This window comes from Capricornis sumatraensis, chromosome 1, assembly GCF_032405125.1.
Source record: "Capricornis sumatraensis isolate serow.1 chromosome 1, serow.2, whole genome shotgun sequence".
NCBI classification, from domain to species: Eukaryota; Metazoa; Chordata; class Mammalia; order Artiodactyla; family Bovidae; genus Capricornis; species Capricornis sumatraensis.
In genome coordinates, this window is record NC_091069.1 from 148,488,534 (window position 1) to 148,509,635 (window position 21,102).

The window sequence follows — 21,102 nt, forward strand, 5'->3', positions numbered from 1 at the left end:
AGCCCACTGCGTATTTTAAAATTGTTTTCCTGTCACTTCTTGGTCTACTTTTTCTAGTGGCTAAAAATATTCTTAATGTTCACCATTTTTTAAAATCTGGGTATACCTCACAAATGTGAGTATTTAAATAATACATATAAGTGCATATCAGCATTCCAAAAGCAATGTGAGACATTTGAAGATTTTCCTTGAACAAATGCAAAGCAAATATTAATTTAAAAAATTAAAGGGATCTTTTAAATATTTATGTACTCAAATTATAAATCTAGTAAAGATAGCATTTTACCTTATGCTAGTTGTATATTAATAATGAGAGCTGTGTTTTATTAGCACACTTTTTCTTGTAAGTTGTGTTTTGTGGAGTTATATTTGTGCTGGGGTACAAGAGCATAATTAATCCACATCACATTCATTTTATATTCAACAGTAGAAAAAAGTGAATTACACTTATCCACCAATATCTGTCTTTAAACTCTAAAAGTTACAGTTGAATTACACACCTTTAATTACATTTTTTCAGAAGAAAATATGTGAAACTTCATGTCAATGAATATTATTACGCCTGTGCCAGTTTAATGCCAAAGACTATTCTAAAAATATGTGACAGTAAGCATCCAAATATATGAAAGCATAGTATACTTGGAACAAAGCGTATCACTGACTGAACTTTTTATTCTTAAATTAGGAGTTAGAGCATCAATATACAATAGCCTGAATTGATCTCTTTAAACATTTTAGTACTATAAAGGTATTGTGTCATTTGTAGTATCTGGTACCATGTTGTATTTTCTAATATTCCTATTAATTCTCATTTTGCATACAGGACTTTATATTAAAGTTTTTAATTGATAGGTAATTTATACTATAGTGATATATAGAGAAATTGAATACAGTTTCCTGAACTCTTCTATAGTCATTCCTAACCCCTCATTTGAACCATACAGGAGAGTTTTTATTTACAAAACTGAAAATTAGACTCAAAACTTGTGGTTCTCAACCATGCCTGGAAATCAGAATCTCCATCCTACTGAGATTTTACAAAATACACATGCAGTATCCAAACAGATATATTTTGCAAAAATTTTCGCAGTAATTCTGATGCACTCCGGTGATGCTTCCTCAGGATCTTGGCACTGTGTTACACCCTCCCCTAGATGCTAAACAAAAAAGTTTAAATTTTATAGGCTTTATTTAAGTGCAGCATGCAGTAACTATTGTAGTTTACCTTTGTACAAATCTAAGCAAAAAAAAAATTTAATTTCAATAGAAAGCTCCTTAAGTTAAAGATATATTATATATTCAGATTCACTTTAAAGTATTAAAAGATAATTTGAAATCCAACTGTCATGTTTCACAAATCTACTCTTCTTCCTAGATTTTTTACATGTATTAGAGATGACATTTTTAGTTTCCTTATGATTGAAATTTCCGATTCCATTCTTGGTGGCCTTTCCCTTCTATAACTAAAAATACAGCTTGGCCTAGCTTCAGTCCAAATTCACAATTACTACAAAATAATAAAGCCTTGAAGGATTTAGCAAATATTCTATAAGAAATTATAAAAAGATTTTCAGCTGGGGCGGTCACAAAAACCAAGGCTTGAGTTAAAAGGAGATATTGACTATTATTTGTTCAGTGGTTATTTTAAACAAGAATGATCTGGTCTTTTCAGACCTATAAATAACCTTAGCCACTTCTTTTTCTAATTCAAGAACATTTTAAAAAGTCATAGCATGGTCAACTTCCTGATTTAGAAACATATAAAAACTGAATTTTAACTTTAAACTTAAGTTATAGAAGTAACCCTCCAAGGACTGTTTTCTGCAAAGTCACTTATAAATCAATTGTTGAGAACTCAGGATGCATTTTCCCATAAATATTTCTTTTAAAGCTTCTGCTTAAGTCCCTAGGCAGATCCATAAAAGCCTCTTTAACACAGAACACAGCTCAAGGATGTAACTTTCAATACAAAGAAGACCTGTAGTTTCCTTCAAACAAAAAAAAAATTGAAAAGATTTTTGTGCCTTATTTGGGGGGGCGCGGGGAATGTCCATTTTTATGCAGCATCCGCCCCTTTCTTAATATCCTCTTCTCAGATCCTCAGATGTTTAATTTTTTCTGTTTTAAATCCCATATGGTAGCACACTCTTCCTATCCTTCTCATCACCAGGCTAGACTTTTTTCTACTTCACAGAATTACCTGTAACTTGGACCTTTACCCCATCCTAATTGTCCTCATTCTGTCATTGCTCCCATTCTTTCATTGTCACAGATCTTAGCTGGTTATAAAACTAGATTAATTCATACTAATAAGTGATTCACAAATATTATTTTAATTCTCCCAGATAACTTTGCATTTTTACATGAACTTGTAAATCCAAATAATTTTTTTCATTGTACATTATTCTGGTGATAATACTTAATATGAGATCTACTCTCTTGACAAAAGTTTAAGTATACAATATGGTATTGTTCACGACAGGTATATTATTGTACAGAAGCTCTCTAGAGTTTATTCATCTTGCTTAAATAGCCCTTTATGCCCACTGAAAGTTGTTCAGTTGTGTCTGTTTGTGACCTCATGGACTACAGAGTCCACGGAGTTCTCCAGGCCGAAATAATGGAGTGGGTAGCCATTCCCTTTTTCAGAGGATCTTCCCAACCCAGGGATTGAACCCAGGTCTCCCTCACTGCAGGCGGATTCTTTACCAGCTGAGCCACAATGATGAGTAACTCTCTATATCCCCCTCACCCGGTCCCTGAAACCACCATTTCACCTTTTGATTCTGTGAATTTGGCCCAAACAGAATCTTAATAATGAAATTTCAGTTAGGAAGAAAAAAAAAAAAAAGAAGTGAGAACATTCATACAGTATGGATGAGAATATTTTGGGGCTAAGGGACAATTAGAAACATGCAATTCATCTCTTCTCTGTTGTGACTCTTCGGAGATTCTCATCATCAGTGCCTTAGAAAACCATTGTGTTTCTTTCAACATCTAGTTTTCTCAGAATGTCCTCAAACAACACAGAAGTAGGGAGACAAGAGGTTAACAGTGTCCACTGTTTGTATACCTCAATCTCTTGTAAACCACTTAGTAAAGTACATTTTCTGCGTAGCCATTTTGTAGTTCAGGTCAGCATTTTTGGAATAATTTTACAACTCTCCACCTCACCCTTCTATTTTTGTCACTCTGTTTTGAAAGGCTGGTGCCATTTTTTTATAACTCGTAGTTGGTAAACCAAAAAAGTCTTTTGACATACATATTAACCAAATGTTCATTCAGTTCAGTTCAGTTCAGCCGCTCAGTTGTGTCCACCTCTTTGTGACCCCATGAATCTCAGCACGCCAGGCCTCCCTGTCCATCATGAACTCCCAGAGTTCACTCAAACTTATGTCTATCGAGTCGGTGATGCCATCCAGCCATCTCATCCTCTGTCACTTCATTTTAAATCATAAATTGTCATTATCTAACAGTATTTATTTTACTACTTTTGTAAGAAATCCTTGCAACTTGATTTATTTATTGTAGCTAACCAAGACACAGCATAGTGAATTGAATTCTTGGCAAATATTTGTTAAATGATGACATGCAATTTTTATTAATTCTCCTCTAGAATAGTAGTTTATTATCTACTAGGTATATTGTTGTCACTCATGTTTAATGTTTTTAGGATACTGAGTCACTATAACAATTATTTGCTCTGTTCAAAGGAGTATTGCACATTTTTCAACAAGAATGTTTGATGACAGTGATATATATTATGATCCACAGATCTTTGATAGTTTGTAAGGCTATTCTGTTGATGGGCTCAACATTACTATAATTCTCTAGTGAAGACCTAGAAACAGATACTGCAGACATCTGTATAACATGTTTATTCCCCTTTTCCTCACTCTCTAGCAAAAAGACAAAATTCTGGAGGTTGTACTCAGAAGTGAAGATGCTTACAAGTATAGTCAGTATTTGTCATTTACTCATGATTTTCTCAGAGAATCTCTTGTAGTAAATCTAACTTTCCATAAAAAATATTTCAAGAAAATATTCTATTATTGACTAAAAGCCAGAAGTACTTAGTCCATTAAGAGAAAAATAAATTCAGTTCAGTTTAATCCAGTGAGTATCTGTTGAATATCTGCTGAGTACCAGGCATGGTGCTAGGTCCTGAGATTTAAGTGAGATTATGGTCAAGCTAGTGGGAGAGCCACACACACACACACACACACACACACACAAACACACACACACGCACACGGCTTTGAGCAATAAAAAGAAATATTTTCCAACTTTATTCTTCCACTTTCCTGACCAATTCCCTACTCCTTGCAAGTCCTGCTAGCTGCGTCTCTAAAGTAGATCTCAAACTTCATTCAGTTTTGAGTTTTAATCACCAGTTTCTCTATCCTGTGTTACTCTTTGTTGTTGTTGTTCGGTAGCTAAATTGTCTCTGACTCTTTGAGACCCCATGAACTGCAGCATGCCAGGATTCCCTGTCCCTCACTATCTCTCTGAGTTTGCTCAAACTCATTTCCATTGAGTCAGTGATGCCATCCAACCATCTCATCTTCTGTCACGTCCTTCTCCTGCCCTCAATCTTTCTGACCATCAGTCTTTTCCAATTAGTCAGCTCTTTGCATCAGGTGGCCAAAGTATTGGCACTTCAGCATCAGTCCTTCAAATGAATATTCAGGGTTGATTTCCTTCAGGATTGACTGGTTTGATCTCCTTGCAGTCCAAGGGACTCTCAAGAGTCTTCTCCATCACCACAGTTTGAAAGCGTCAATTCTTTGGCGCTCAGCATTCTTTAATATTTTCCTAATTGGTTTCTCCACTTCTGTTCTCTATACACAAGTCAGTGTTTCATGCCCCAGTTTAAATTTTATTTTCTGTTTTCCTGCTTTCAAATAAATATAGGTAAAATGGAGGAGGTACCTTTCTCTTTTGCTTCTTACTCTGATTACAGCAATTAGCACAATAACTGGTCTGCAGAAGTGGTTAAATGAGTCTTGTTTGAAAGAATGAACTTGGGATTTTATTAAGGACCTCCCAAAAGATATGATGCTTATCATGAAAATCTTGGTTGCCCAAAGACTAGAAGGTATTCCTAGAAGAAGGAACCATATAAGCAAAGCACATTAGATAACATAACATGTTGTGGTGGTGAATTAAAACACCAAAAAATTGAATCAGAATAGGATGTGAAACTAGAGACACAGGCAAAGCCATATCTTTGTATCGAATACTATACTTTGTCCTATCTTTGAAGGGTTTTAAGCAAATGATTGACAGAGTGATATTTGTATTTTCAAAAAAACCCTGAGTATATTGTTTTGTTTTTTAAGTTGTTAGATAATAACGTGATGAGTTTAGGACAACATGGCACTCAAACCCTACATTTGTGCTAAGCACAAACTAAGTACTTGAGCTTAACCTAGGATGAATGGACACTGAGAGGCTTTACAGTGTCTGTGGGGCACAACCCACAAGATTGGGCTGTGAAAACCATCAACAAGAGATTGTATTACTGTGGAGACAATGTGACGTGCCAGTGACTGCTCTGATTGGGAAATGTTGTGCTCCAGAGTCTGAGAGGAAGTTGTATGGAGCTCTGCAGTTTTCAGAAGTATTATATGCAGCTTTCAGAAACCACCTTCTAATCAGGCTCACCCTCTCTGTCACTTAGAGGTTAAGCTCCGTGTTTCTCAACAGTCAGGCTGAGAGAGCAAAGCAAAAGAAGAATGAAGACGAACTGAATTCCAGCTACTAAGCTCTGAGATGCAGTGTGTAAATATGCCACATTCGCTCTCTTTCATTTGAATCTGTCTTCCTGGGGAAAAAAACTATATGTCATAAAAAAATTCATAGTTTCTTTTTGATTAATCTCTAGAAGGCAGCCCAAAGATATTAAATCTCAGCACTCTCACATTTTTCTCCTCCCCTCATAAACAATTCAATTCAATTTGAATTAATATTTACTGAGTGCTGACACAAGGCACGGCATATAGTGGATGCTGTGATAGAACTACTGCATAAAAGGAAGAAAACCACTGTCCTACCTTAAAAAAAAATAACTTTTTTTTATGCAAGGCAATAGGAATAATGTAGCAATAGCAACCAGTGTACTACTAGATAGAATCAAAGGTTATTTAATTCAGTTATTTATTCAGATGGTTGTTTATTAACCATGTACCTTATTCAAAAAAACCACTATATCCTAAACCATACTTGAGAAGGCTTATGTTAACAAGGACTAGAAAAAGGAATATAGATTTTGTTGAAGGAGAGAGTTGCATCATTTGTAGAGAAATAGATTTTTGCCATACCTCATGTATGAATAAGTGAGCCTATTCCTTTCAACTACACATAGATAAATAGATCCTTATCTGTTGGTTTCATCTGAAGTGCTGTTTGTTTATTGTGTACCTTGATTTACTGAACTAAGTTAAGCTGCCTAAACTAGCCCAGACTGGGTCACTCTGGCACACTTGGGGTCAACAGTTTTTCGCATAATTCCAATTAATAGTAGAAGGTTTGCAATTCACATATATCAGCTCTAGAATTATAATTATGTAAGCTGTGCCTGGATTCAAATCCTGACTTCACCTACTAGGTTATTAAATCTCTTTGCCCTTATGTTTGATCATCTAGAAGACAGAGACAGTAACTACTATTATATCAGAGTTGTTTCAAGGATTAAATGAGATAATACTTCTAATGAGCTTATAACTGTGATTGATGTATAGTATTTAGGGAATGTTAGATATTTTTTCCCTATAAAATATGGTAATAATTGATGTTTGTGAATTCCCAGAAAAATATATAGCTATTTTGAGAGCTTCCCTTTAATCAGGCACACATTTTATAAATAGCAGATAGACAGACAAATAGATAGATAGATATTGTTACAAGGTGGGTTCCCTGGAAAAGAGATTCTTAAAAGATTTGTATGAAGGAGCTTTATTGGGGAGAACTCTCAGGATCAACTCCCTTATTCCTATCAGCTCTTTTCTATGCCCCACAGATGTTGATCCTGAGATACATAATCAAGAATCAATATTTAACAAAATGAGTTTTATTGTTTCACCAAGTACATTCTTATATAAAATTATCTTTCTTGTTGCTGTTCATGTAGCAGAGAACAATATGAGAATACTAGTATAGGTGTTACCTTGATTCATGTTAAGACTCCTGAACTTTTATGCACCAGAGTTGTGTACCACTAGTGAAAACATCAAAAAGTGAAAAATAGGCAGCTGCATATCTTAGTTCACTTATAAAAGTACTTTTAACCTTATGGATATCAGGAAAAATCTTGGCCATGTAAAATAGAAATAAACATACTACATTGTATAGACCCATCACAGAACATGGAAAAAGTAGTTTATATTCTTTTCAAACACCAAAATCTCATTTTTAATGATGCCTTGTGTAGTTATTAGAACTATGATTGCTCTGATGCTGATATAAAAGCAGTTAATTCAAGTCTTTTCAAATGTTGGTGATAAGAATAGTTAAAATAATTCTAAGGTAACTTATGCAAAATAGAAAAGGGAGAATGCCTAGATTCATTGTACAAAGCCAGCATTGTAGTGATAATAACAAAAAAAAAATCCAATTTTTAAATGGGCAGTTTTTAAATCCATATTTTTCCAAAGAAGACATACAAATAGCCATCAGATAGATGTAAAGATGCTCAACATCACAAATCATCAGGGAAATGCAGACCACAGTGAAATATCACCTCACAGCTGTAAGGATGTTTGTTATCAAAAAGACAAAAGTAAAAATGCTGGCAAGGTTGTGGAGAAAAGAAAACCCTTGTACAATGTTGGTGGGAATATAAATTGGTACTACTACTATGAAAAACAGTATGGAGATTCCTCAAGAAATTACACATAGAACTACCATATAGTCTATCTCACTTCTGGATATATATCCAAAGGAAACTAAACTATTATCTTGAAGATATATCTACTCCCATGTTCATAGAAGCATTATTCACAACAGCCAGAATATGGAAACAGCCAAAGTATCTGTCAATGGATGAATGGATTCAGAAAATTTGGAATATAATATACTGAAATACTATTCAGCCTTAATAAAAGAAGAAAGGCCTGCCATTTGGCACAATGTGGGTGAGCTTGGAGGACATTATGCCGAGTGAAATAAGTCAGAGAAAGGTGAATACTGTATGGTATCATTTATATGTGGCATCAAAAAGGAAAAAGTTGAATTCATAGAAACAGAGAGTAGAAAACTGGTTTTCAGGGGTTGGTGGGGATGGAAAATAGGAAAAGGTTTGTAAAAGGTCACAAACTATCAGGTATATGATGAATAAGTTCTGAGGATCTAATGTATAACATGGTGACTATAGTTGCTAATACTGTATTGTATAACTGAAATCTGCTAAGAGAGTAAAACTCAAATTTCTTTAAAAAAAAAAAAGTGTGAAAGTGTAACAAAAAAATATCTTGCATGATAACCAAATAGTGGAAGTGACTCTAATGTCCGCCACTGATGAATAAATAAACAAAATTACTATAATATTAGTCTTCATTAAAAATGATGAAATACAACCCACTCCACTGTTGTTGCCTGGAGAATCCCAGGGACGGGGGAGCCTGGTGGGCTGCCATCTATGGGGTCGCACAGAGTTGGACACGACTGACGCGACAGCAACAGCAGCAGCAGCTACAATACAAATGAACCTTGAAACGGTAAACTAAGTGAAAGAAGACTGCCAAAAAAGACTGCATATTGTGTGAAACCATTTATATGAAATACCTGAAATAGACAAATCTAAGGAGATAGAAAGTTTAAGAGTAGTTGCCTATGACTGGTGGAAGGAGTTGGGGGAGATGGAGAGTAAGTGCTAGTGAATATGGGGTTTGGGGGAGAAATGATAAAAAAGTTCTAAAATGATGATGGTTACACACTCTGTGAATAAACTAAAAGAGAAGTGTGTTGTATACTTTAAAAGCATAAGTTATATGGTTTGTGAATTATGTTTCAATAAAGCTGTTAAGAAAAAACTTAGAACAAAATTTTAGCAAATTGTAGCCAACACTGTAAATAAATTACACAACTAAGTGGGATTTACCTCAATATGCATGACTGGTTTAACTCTCAAAAATCACTTGTTACTCATCACAGCAAATGGGTAAAACAAAGAAAAATCACGTGATCATAACAACAGATAAATAAAAAGCATTTGGCACAATCTAATGCCAACTCATGATAAAAACTCAGTAAAGTAGGAATAAAGGAGAACATCCTAAACTTGATAAAGACTATTTACCAAAAAACCCAACAGCTAACATCATACTGAATTGTAAAAAACTTAAAGCTGCCCCACTAAGATCAGGAACATGCAAGGATGGCCACTCCCACTACTGATTTTCAATGTCATACTGGAAGTGCTACCTAATGCAATAAGACAAGAAGTGTGAGGGGGGGATATAGTCTTTATTCACAGATGACATGTTATCTACATAGAAAATCTGAAAGAATTGACCAAAAAACCTAGACTAATAAGCTTTTTTTTTCTTCACATGTATACATCCAATTGCCATTTTTTGAAAAGACTGTTTTTTCTCCATGGTATTTCTTTTGCTTCTGTGTCAAGGACCAATCAGCTGTGTTCATGGAAGGCTCTCTATTCTGTTCCAGTGATCAATTTGGATCAATTCTTTCATCCATTCCACCTTATAGCAGATAAGGATGTGAAAAGGATTTCCACATTATATGATGTTAGAGAAAAAAAATTAAAATCAGATGCCACTGTGCTCCTATTACAATGGCCAAATTTAGTCACACTAACAACACCAAATGTTGGTGAGGATATGGAGCAGCAGGAAAAGCCGTTTGTTGGTGGGATGCAAAATGGTACAGCCACGTGGGAAGACAGTTTGGCAGTTTCTTACAAAGCTAACCATACGCTTACCATACAATCCAGGTATTGTCCTCCTAGATATTCAATGAAAAGAGGTGAAAACTTATGTCCATATAAAAACCTGCAGCTGTATTAACTACTCAGTTCAGTCAGTTCAGTCGCTCAATCGTATCCGACTCTTTGAGACCTCATGGACAGCAGCATGGCAGGCTTCCTTGTCCCTCACCAACTCCCAGAGCTTGTTCTAACTCATGTCCATCGAGTTGGTGATGCCATCCAACCATCTCCTTCTCTGTCTTCCACTTCTCCTCCTGCCTTCAATCATTCCCAGCATCAGGGTCTTTTCAAATGACTCAATTTTTAGCATCAGGTGGCCAAAATATTAGAATTTCAGCTTTAGCATCAGTCCTTCCAGTGAATATCCAGGACTGATTTCCTTTAGGATAGACTGGTTGGATCTCCTTGCAGTCCAAGGAACTCTCAAGAGTCTTCTCCAACACCACAGTTCAAAAGCATCAATTCTTAGGCACTCAGCTTTCTTTATGGTCCAACTCTCACATCCATACATGACCACTGGAAAAACCATAGCCTTGACTAGGCGGACCTTAGTCGGCAAAGTAATGTCTCTGCTTTTTAATATGCTGTCTAGATTGGTCATAGCTTTTCTTCCAAGGAGCAAGTGTCTTTTAATTTCATGGCTGCAGTCACCATTGGCAGTGATTTTGGAGTCCCAAAAATAAAGTCTGTCACTGTTTCCACTGTTTCCCCATCTATTTGCCATAAAATGATAGGACCAGATGCCATGATCTTTGTTTTCTGAATGTTGAGTTTTAAGCCAAGTTTTTCACTCTCCTCTTTCACTTTCATCAAGAGGCTCTTTAGTTCTTCACTTTCTGCCATAAGTGTGGTGTCATCTGCATATCTGAGGTTACTGATATTTCTCCTGGCAATCTTAATTCCAGCTTTTGCTTCATGCGCCCCAGAATTTCTCATGATGTACTCTGCATATAAGTTATATAAGCAGGGTGACAATATACAGCCTTGACATACTCCTTTCCCAATTTGGAACCAGTTTGTTGTTCCATGTCCAGTTCTAACCGTTGCTTCTTGACCTGCATAAACAGTCAATAAATAAAACTGCTATAAACAGTTAATAAATGGAAATGTTTATATCAGCTTTGTTTATAATTGCCAAAACTTAAAAGTATTCAAGATGTCCTTCAGTAAGTATATGGGTAAATAAACTGCATATCCAGACAATGGAATATTACCCACCACTAAAAATAATGAGATCTCAAGCTATGAGAAGACATGCAGAAATCATCAACGTATATTACTAAGTTAAAGAATCTGAAAGGTTACATACTAATTCCAAATGTATGACATCTGGAAAAGACAAAACTATAAAACCATGAAAAAATAAGTGTTGGCAAGGGAGGGAGTGGCAGGAATAATGAACAGATGGAACATAGAGAGTTTTTAGAGCAGTGAAAATACTGTTATTGATACATGTTACTATACACAAACATTATGTGATATTGTAACAGTGAGTACATGTCCTTATAACTTTGTCCAAACCTATAGAATGTGCAACACCAAGAATGAATCCTAATGTTCGAACCATGGACTTTGGGTGATTATGGTTTGTTGTTGGAGGTTCATTAATTGTAACAAATGTACCATTCTGGTAAAGGATGTTGATAATCATGTCTGGGAAGATCATGTGTGTGTTGAAGGAGAAGGTGTATGGGAAATCTCTGTATCATACTCTTAATTTTGCTTTGAACTTAAAAGTGCTCTAAAAGTCTTTTTTTTTTTTTTAAGAAATAACTTGATACTTTGTGCCACCCTCAGAACAAGATAGGGAATTAAATTTCAACCTAGCACTGAGTAGCTCTCTCTCCTTATGATGTAAGAGTTTCTTTTGCCTTGATTTTTCAGGAGAGTGAGTGGAGAGTTTTCTGAATTTTATTAAAATTACAAAAACTACATATGATTTTATGTTTTTTTAATACCAGGTATTATTGAAATAAGTAATGAGCTGTGTTGCTTTGTTTTTCTCACTACAACTCTTAGTTAGATTGTAGTATTCTCATTGTAGGGCTTCAGTGGCGGCTCAAACAATAAAGAATTTGCCTGCAATGCAGAAGACTTGGGTATGATCCCTGGGTTGGGGAGATGCCCTGGCATAGAAAATGGCAACCCCCTCCAGTATTCTTGCCTAGAGGACCTCACGGACAGAGGAGTCTTGTGGGCTACAATCCATGGAGTCACAAAGATTTGGACACGACTGAGCAACTAAGCACACATGCATTCTTATTATACAGATAAGGAAACTAACACACACTCTAGCCTTCAGATCATCTATTATTAACATTTCCTACTATACAGAAATTCTGCCTCGACAAGAACTGTGATACCAGGCAATTGACTGATATGTAAAAGAACCATCTCTTTAAAATTAGTGTAATCCTTTCTAGGCCAAAAGAATGAATGCTTTCAAAGGCTTTGAGATTCCTAACGGAGGAGAGGTAAGTAAGGTACATGATAGAAGAGGCAGATTTCATCTAATTGTGCACTGTCTAAGAAGATGGATCAGAAATACAAAGACCTAATAACAGCAAAGACTTTCTTTGTTAGGTTATCTTTTATGCATTAATTATACAGAAGCTCCTGCTTAAATGGGATATATTTGCTGTAGACCGTTTCTTTTATGAAAGGGTTTTTTTCCTTACTCTCCACTTGATTTGGGAGATATTATCATAGAACTATCAGGGATGTAAGTTGTTGTAGTAAGATGAAGTTTATTTTGTTTGTTGTATAAGTTGATTCACTTAACTGGCCAATGAATCATCATTGTAGCAGAGACCACATCACTGTGATATGGTCAATTCATCCCAATGTTTAACCTACTCTACAGTTTAAATCACATATCCATGAAAAATTCTTTAACTTTGCAAATTTTGAGATATTGTTATGTATGCCTCTACCACCTTGTATAAGGTAATATAGTCCTCTGGTCACTTAATAAATATTAATTTTAGTATCATTCATAAATAAATGTTATCTGATATATAAAACTAATTTGAGAATCTCACTTCTCTATAACCCCATTAATGACAACAATCTCCAAATAATTAACTAGAACAGTATGCATTAATTAATTAAAACAGTATGCAATATTTTAATTAAACTTAAAATATTTTTATATTCATTTTCTCTACATATGTACCATAGTATTTGTATCAGGTCTTACTGGTGCACACAGCTTACATGAATGACAGTTGAATTTTGTTTATTTAAAAAAATTATTTCAAAAATTTGCTTGTGGTTATCAAAGGGAAGCGTTAGTGCAGGGGCAAAGGGACAAATTAGGGGTATGGGATTAATATATACAAACTACTATTTATAAGATACATAAGCAACAAGAATATAAGGTATACCCTTCATCTTGCAATAACCTAGAGTGAAGTATAAAAGTGAAAGAAAGTGAAAATCACCCAGTTGTGTCCAACTCTTTGCAACCGTATAGGCTATACAGTCCATGCAATTCTCCAGGACAGAATACTGGAGTAGGTAGCCTTTCTTGTCTCCAGGGGATCTTCTCAAACCAGGGATCGAACAAGGTCTCTTGCAATGCAGGCAGATTCTTTTCCAGCTGAGCCACAAGGGAAGCCCATAGTGGAGTATAATTTGCAAAAATACTAGATCATTATCCTATACTACTGAGACGAACACAATATTATAAATCAATTACACTTCAGTTAAAATATAGTTTTAAATCAAGGTGAGAGGCATAGTTAGTCAGAGGATTGATTACTATATACCACTGCTGTGCTTGGCTTTTTATTCATATTTCTTTTAATTTTCCTGAGAACTAAAATAGTCCTGTTTTCAGTCAACTGCCAACTGTTCTTTCCATTTGCTCTGTAAAGTTGTCCCTGGATATCCACAGGGAGCTGGTTCCAAGACCCACCTCAGATACAAAAATATACAGATGCTGAAGTTCCATAGTCAGCCCTTTCTATCAGAGAATTCTATATCTTCTGATACAATCAACCCAAAACCATAAACATAGTACTGTACACAATCTGCAAGCCGGTGGAACTTGCAGATGCAGAGGGCCAACTAGGTATTTGCTGAAAAAAGTATAGGTATAAGTGAAACTGTGCAGTCCACACCTTTGTTTAAGGGTCAACTCTGTAAGGAAAGATTAGGAAAATCAAGTTATTTTCTGTTTGCATGTGGTTTTCATTGTCCTACAACTTTCCTAAACTTGTTTATGCAATCAATGTTTATTTTTCTTTGATCATTTTTCACAATTTCCAGCAATCACATAACTTTCATCCAATCCCAGATTTTGCTGCCCTGTACAGTCCATAGGGTCACACAGAGTCAGACACGATTGGGCACACACACACACACACACACATACACACACACGCACACACAGCTGGTTAGGAGCTAACTACCATGGAAAGTGAATTCTTTTTTCTTAGAAGTCGTTGCTATTATCTTATTTAAATTTAGTTCCCTTTTGTTACTTAGAGTTTTTGAAATCATCTTTTCTGGAAGTTAATTTGGATGATTTTCTTCTCTCCTTTGTTTTCCCCCCTTTATCACTTCAACCTAGGTTTTCCTTTCCTTTAAATCTCAAACAGATTTTTACTTTTGTTATGAACAAAATGATCAGCAGACTTGGTGCTTACATTAAATTGGATCCAGTAAAATAAAATCAAGGGTTTCATTTAATATACCACACACACACACACCCCTACACAAACAGGAACACAGGAATGCATGCATGCACCCACATTATAATAAAATAAACTAACATAAATAACTGTGATTCTCTTTCAGAAACATGATGGTCACTTCACAGTCATCCAGTTGGTCGGTATGCTCCGAGGCATTGCATCAGGAATGAAGTATCTTTCTGATATGGGTTATGTTCACCGAGATCTAGCAGCTAGGAATATATTGGTCAACAGCAACTTAGTATGCAAAGTTTCTGATTTCGGTCTCTCCCGAGTGCTGGAAGATGATCCAGAAGCTGCTTATACAACAACTGTAAGTTTATCCATCCTTTTCAAATATAGTTTGTTTACTTTTATTTTTTGCAATGTTATTAGAGTAATTCCAGTTTGTATTATGGTCTAAAGACAGAAGGAAAACATGCCCCAAAATAGGATCTAGACAAGAACTGAAAGACATTGGTTTTGCATGCCAGTTCTATAAAGAGCCTACCAGGCACTTCATGAGGAGAGGTTGGCAGGGATGATTATGGAACATACCTAATGATACATATACAATTAGCGATTTGTAGATAATTTAATCTGCACAAAATTTACTGAGTTTAGATTGCTCTCATTTCACTACATGGTCTAATATCTGGTTATACTTAAGTGCTAAGAAATCTCTTCCTTCACTGAATCTGACACACATTTACATGGACAACTGTTTTATACCCACTTCTAGAGGAGGGACTCGCTCTTATTTGAATATTACTAAGCAACCCGTCTTAAACTTACATAGAAAATGTTATGCCTCTCTGCTCTCAATTATGGAAATGAGGTCAAATTTACCTAAAAAGAACATTAAGAGATATATTATGGCTCACACTTGTCTGTTTTAAGTGATATGTTTTATTTAAGATATGGAATAACGGCAGTTGGTCTTCCCAGATTGCTCAGTAATAGAGAATCTGCATGCCATTACAGGAGACGTGGGTTCGATCCCTGGGTGGGGAAGATCCCCTGGAGAAGGAAATGGCAACCCATTCCAGTATTCTTGCCCAGTCCATGAGATTGCAAAGAGTCAAACACAACTTATCAACTAAACAACGACAATGACAATAATGGCAGTTACTATTCAGAGGTGGTTTTTTTTTTCTTTTAATTAGAATGAGTAGCTCCATTTCTTCTATTTTAAAGACCAAAACGAAATGGAAAAATCATTTTATCACAGTATCTGTAAAACTTATAAAATTCCTTGATTCTGACTTTCAATTGTGTTCACTTTGTATCATCCAAGACAAACTTTGTTCTTCTCCTTGATAGTGGTATTTCCTAATAAGGACTTTCCTAGTTGAACTATTGAGTCTCACTATTGACAATACATAACCTGCATAATCACAGTTCTCTTAATATCTTAATTCTATTTACTTTGCATTAGTAAAATCTCTCTAAGCTCCAACTCTTAACCTCCCCTATTCTGCATAATATATGAAAAAAGTCACTCCAAGCCAACATGGAATTAATTAAAGAAGACATGCTGTATACCCAACATGGAGATATTTAAAGCAAATAATGGAGGAGCATGAGGAGCATGTATTTCATATAGCTCTTTCATATAGCTGGGGGGAGATCTGAGAATCCTTCCTCCTTTACCTCATTCAAGTGTTTCTAAGTTGACTTTTTGATGTGAATTTTTAAATCTTAAGACATGTCCAGCATTGAGTGGATATTTTTAATGAAAGTGAGATAAAAGTATTTTAGATCATTCACTATTCTGCCTTTAAGCACTTTAGCATAAATAATTGAGATTTGCCTGGAGATGATGCTGGCTGCTAAGCTGCTAAGTCACTTCAGTCGTGTCGAACTCTGTGTGACCCCATAGACGGCAGCCCACCAGGCTCCCCCATCCCTGGAATTCTCCAGGCAAGAACACCAAAGTGGGTTGCCATTTCCTTCTCCAATGCATGAAAGTGAAAAGTGAAAGTGAAGTCGCTCAGTTGTGTCCAGTGATGCTTACCTGCTAGTAAAACATAATATGAATTTTCACTCACTTCTTTTTTAAATAAAAGAGTTACTTTTAAGTTATGCAGTAAAATCTTTTAAACACTTTCATTTAAAATCATATGATATCCAACGCACTAGATAAAAGAACCTGTGGCGAGAAATATTTTTGATTTTTTTATTTTGAAAAATAGTGTTATTCTTTGAGAGCCTATCACAAAATTCTCTGTCCATCAAGTCATCAATGGTAGAAATGAGACTGTGCTAAGATATTTAATACCATGTGGTAAAATGCAAATTACACTAAGTCTGTGTAGGTGAACCAGGCCAACCTGAAGAATAACTTGTACTTCAGTTGTTCCTTAAGATTTAACGAAGCAAAGAATGGAAGTGATATGACAGCTTCAGACACAAAGTCACTCTTGGGTACTGGACCATGAAACCTACTAGCTCCCACCAAGCTACATATCATTAGCATAAAGAGAAATAAGGACAGGTTTCTGCACAGAATTTTAATGAAAAACTCAAGAAAAGAAAATGACAGTTTCCTCTAGGTAAATGTAATTCAGCAGCGTAAATATAAAGAAAAACAGGAGAAAAACAGCTATGTTATCAGAAGACTATAATGTGAAGATTTAAATAACTTTTTCAACAAAAAGGTGGTAAACAAATAAACCTTGGAAGAATGAAAAACAATAAAATCCTGGCTTGATAAGCAAATTTATCACTAAGAAAGGAACTTTGCCATTTGGGACAAATAATAAACTGACTCTTCCAGAAAAACAATTCTTACTCGACAGATATTATGATAGCAGTCAGTTGAAATCAGTCAGATATACAGAACTTTATAATTCGGTTCAGTTCAGTTCAGTCACTCAGTCCTGTCTGACTCTTTGTGACCCCGTGGACTGCAGCATGCCAGGCTTCCTTGTCCATCATCAAATCCTGGAGCATGCACAAACTCATGTCTATCGAGTCAGTGATGGACACCACCATATCATCCTGTGTGGTCCACTTCTCCTCCTGACATCAGTTTTTCCCAGCATCAGGGTCTTTTCCCAGCATCAGCATCTTTTCTTCACATCAGGTGGCCAAAGTATTGGAATTTCAGCTTCAGCATCAGTCCTTCCAATGAATATTCAGGACTGATTTCCTTTAGGATTAACTAGTTGGATCTCCTTGAAGTCCAAGGGACCCTCAAGAGTCTTCTCCAACAACACAGTTCAAAAGCATCAATTCTTCGACACTCAGCTTTCTTTATGCTCCAACTCTCACATCTGATACATAACTACTAGAAAAACCATTACTTTGACTAGACAGACTTTTGTCAAAAGTAATGTCTCTACTTTTTAATACGCTATCTAGGTTTGTCATAGCTTTTCTTCCAAGGAGCAAGTGTCTTTTACTTTCATGGCTGTAGTCACCATCCACAGTGATTTTGGAGCTTAAGTCTGTCACTCTTTCCATTGTTTCCCCATCTATTTGCCATGAAGTGATGGGACCAGATGCCATAACCTTAGTTTTTTGAATGTTGGGTTTTAAGCCAACTTTTTCACTCTGCTCTTTCACTTTCATCAAGAGGTTCGTTAGTTCCTCTTTGCTTTCTGCCATAAGAATGGTATCATCTGCATATCTGAGATTATTGATATGAGTTTCCCAGGAAACTCGATTCCAACTTGTGATTCATCCAGCTTGGCATTTCGCATGTTGTACTCTGCATATAAGTTAAATAAGCTGAGTGACAATATATAGCATTGTATATCCTTGTAAAGGACAATATATAATCCTTTCCCAGTTTGAAACTAGTCCATTGTTCCATGTGTGGTTCTAACTGTTGCTTCTTGACCTGCATACAGATTTCTCAGGAGGCAGGTAAGGTGGTCTGGTATTAACATCTCTTGAAGAATTTTCCAGTTTGTTGTGATCCACACAGTGAAAGGATTTGATGTAGTCAATAAAGCAGAAGTAGATGTTTTTCTAGAACTCTTGTATTTTCAATGATCCAGTGGATATTGGCAATTTGATCTCTGGTTCCTCTGCCTTTTCTAAATCCAGCTTGAACATCTGGAATTTCTCAGTTCACATACTATTGAAGCCTAGCTTGGAGAATTTTGAGCATTACTTTGCTAGCATGTGAAATGAGTGCAATTGTGTGGTCGTTTGAGCATTCTTTGGCATTGCCTTTCTTTGGGATAGGAATGAAACCTGTTGTTTTCCAGTCCTGTGGCCACTGCTGAGTTTTCCAAATTTGCTGGCATGTTGAGTGCAGCACTTTCACAGCATTATCTTTAGGATTTGAAATAGCTCAAATGAAATTCCATCACCTCCACTAGCTTTGTTCATAGTGTTGCTTCCAAAGGCCCACTTGACTTTGCATTCCAGGATGTCTGGCTCTAGGGGAGTGATCACATTATCATGTTATCCTGGTCCTTAAGATCTTTTTTGTACAGTTCTTCTGTGTATTCTTGCCACCTCTTCTTACAATCTTCTGCTTCTGTTAGGTCCATACCATTTCTGTCCTTTATTGAGCTCATCCTTGCATGAAAAGTTCCCTTGGTTACTCTAATTTTCTTGAAGAGTTCTCTAGTCTTTCCCATTCTATTGTTTTCCTCTGTTTCTTTGCATTGATCACAGAGGAAGGTTTTCTTCTCTCTCCTGCTGTTCTTTGGAACTCTCATTCAGATGGATATATCTTTCCTTTTCTCCTTGGCTTTCATTTCTCTTCTTTTCTCGGTTATTTGTAAGGCCTCTTCAGACAACCATTTTGCCTTTTGGCATTTCTTTTTTGGGGGGTTGGTTTTTGATCACTGCCTCCTGTACAATGATATGAATCTCCATCCATAGTTCTTCAGATACTCTATCTATCAGATCTAATCCTTTGAAATCTGTTTGTCACTTCCACTGTATAATACAAGTGTATAAGATTATACACTTATCACTGTATAATCTAAGGCATTTGATTTATAATTCATATATGATTTATTTATAACCCTGGTAATATCTGAATGGTCCAGTAGTTTTCCCTACTTTCTTCATTTTAAGTCTGAATTTTGCAAAAGGAATTCATGATCTGAGCCACAGTCAGCTCCTGTTTTGCTTTTGCTGATTGTATAGAGCTTTTCCATCTTTGGCTGCAAATAATATAATCAATATATATTCAGTATATCAATATATATTGAATATATATTATAATCAGTCCATATAATCAATCTGATGTAGCTGTTGACTTATCTGGTGATGTCCATATGTAGAATCATCTCTTGTGTTGTTGAAAGAAGGTGTTTGCTATGACCAATGCATTCTCTTGGCAAAACTCTGTTAGCCTTTACCCTGCTTCATTTTGTACTCCAAGGCCAAATTTGCCTGCTACTCCAGGTATCTCTTGAGTCCTACTTTTTCATTCCAGTCCCCTGTGATGAAAAGGACATCTTTTTTTTATGTTAGTTCTAAAAGGTCTTGTAGGTCTTAGAACTGTTCAACTTCAGCTTCTTCGGTATTACTGGCTGGGACATAGACTAGGATTGCTATGATACTGAATGGAAATGAACAGAGATTCTTCTGTCATTTTTGAGATTGCACGCAAGTACTGCATTTTGGACTCTTTTGTTGACTATGAGGGATACTCCATTTCTTCTAAGGGATTCTGGCCCACAGTAGTAGATGTAATGGTCGTTTGAATTAAATTTGCCCTTTCCAGTCCATTTGAGTTTACTGTTTCCTAAAATGGTGATGTTCACTCTTGCCATCCCCTGTTTGAACTCTTCCAAATTTGCCTTGATTCATGGACCTAACAATCCAAGTTCCTATGCAATATTGTTCTTTACAGCATCGGACTTTGCTTCCATCACCACTCACATCCACAGCTGTGCACTGTTTTTGCTTTGGCTCCATCATTCTTTCTGGAGCTATCTCTCCACGCTTCTCCAGTAGCATATTGGGTGGCTACCAACCTGGGGAGTTTATCTTTCAGTGTCATATCTTTTTGCCTTTTCATACTGTTCATGGGATTCTCAAGGCAAGAATACTGAAGTGGTTTGCCATTCCCTTCTCCAGTGGACCACATTTTGTCAGAACTCTCCACCATGACCTGTCCCTCTTGGGTCACCCTACATAGCATGGGTCATAGTTTCACTGAGTTAGACAAAGCTGTGATCCATGTGATCAGTTTGGATAGTTTTCTGTGATTGTGGCTTTCATTCTATCTGCCCTCTGATGGATAAGAATATTATGATAGAAGTCAGTCGAAATCAGTCAAATATGCAGACCATTGTAATTAGCAGAAGAGAAAGAAATCAATATGCCAATTTTAGGTTTCCTTAATTCAATGGGAGAAAAGTGCCCTTGAGCCAACCAGTGTTTATATGATGGACTAATTCATAGTCAGAAATTCTGACAGTTTTTATTAATTTTTGTCAGTATAAGCTTTTATAAAGGGTACTCTAATGATCTAATGTTTAAAAATTATATTCTTCA

At 35.9% G+C, this 21,102-nt stretch overlaps 1 protein-coding gene across 1 annotated transcript in view; it reads left to right on the plus strand.

The window, feature by feature from the left end:
* EPHA6 (EPH receptor A6) overlaps positions 1 to 21,102 on the plus strand; it is a 971,878-nt gene that overhangs the window by 835,831 nt on the left and 114,945 nt on the right. The window contains exon 14 of the mRNA XM_068985421.1: positions 14,753 to 14,962. Within this exon, the coding sequence (XP_068841522.1) occupies positions 14,753 to 14,962 (210 nt within the window). The remainder of the gene's footprint in view (positions 1 to 14,752; positions 14,963 to 21,102) is intronic.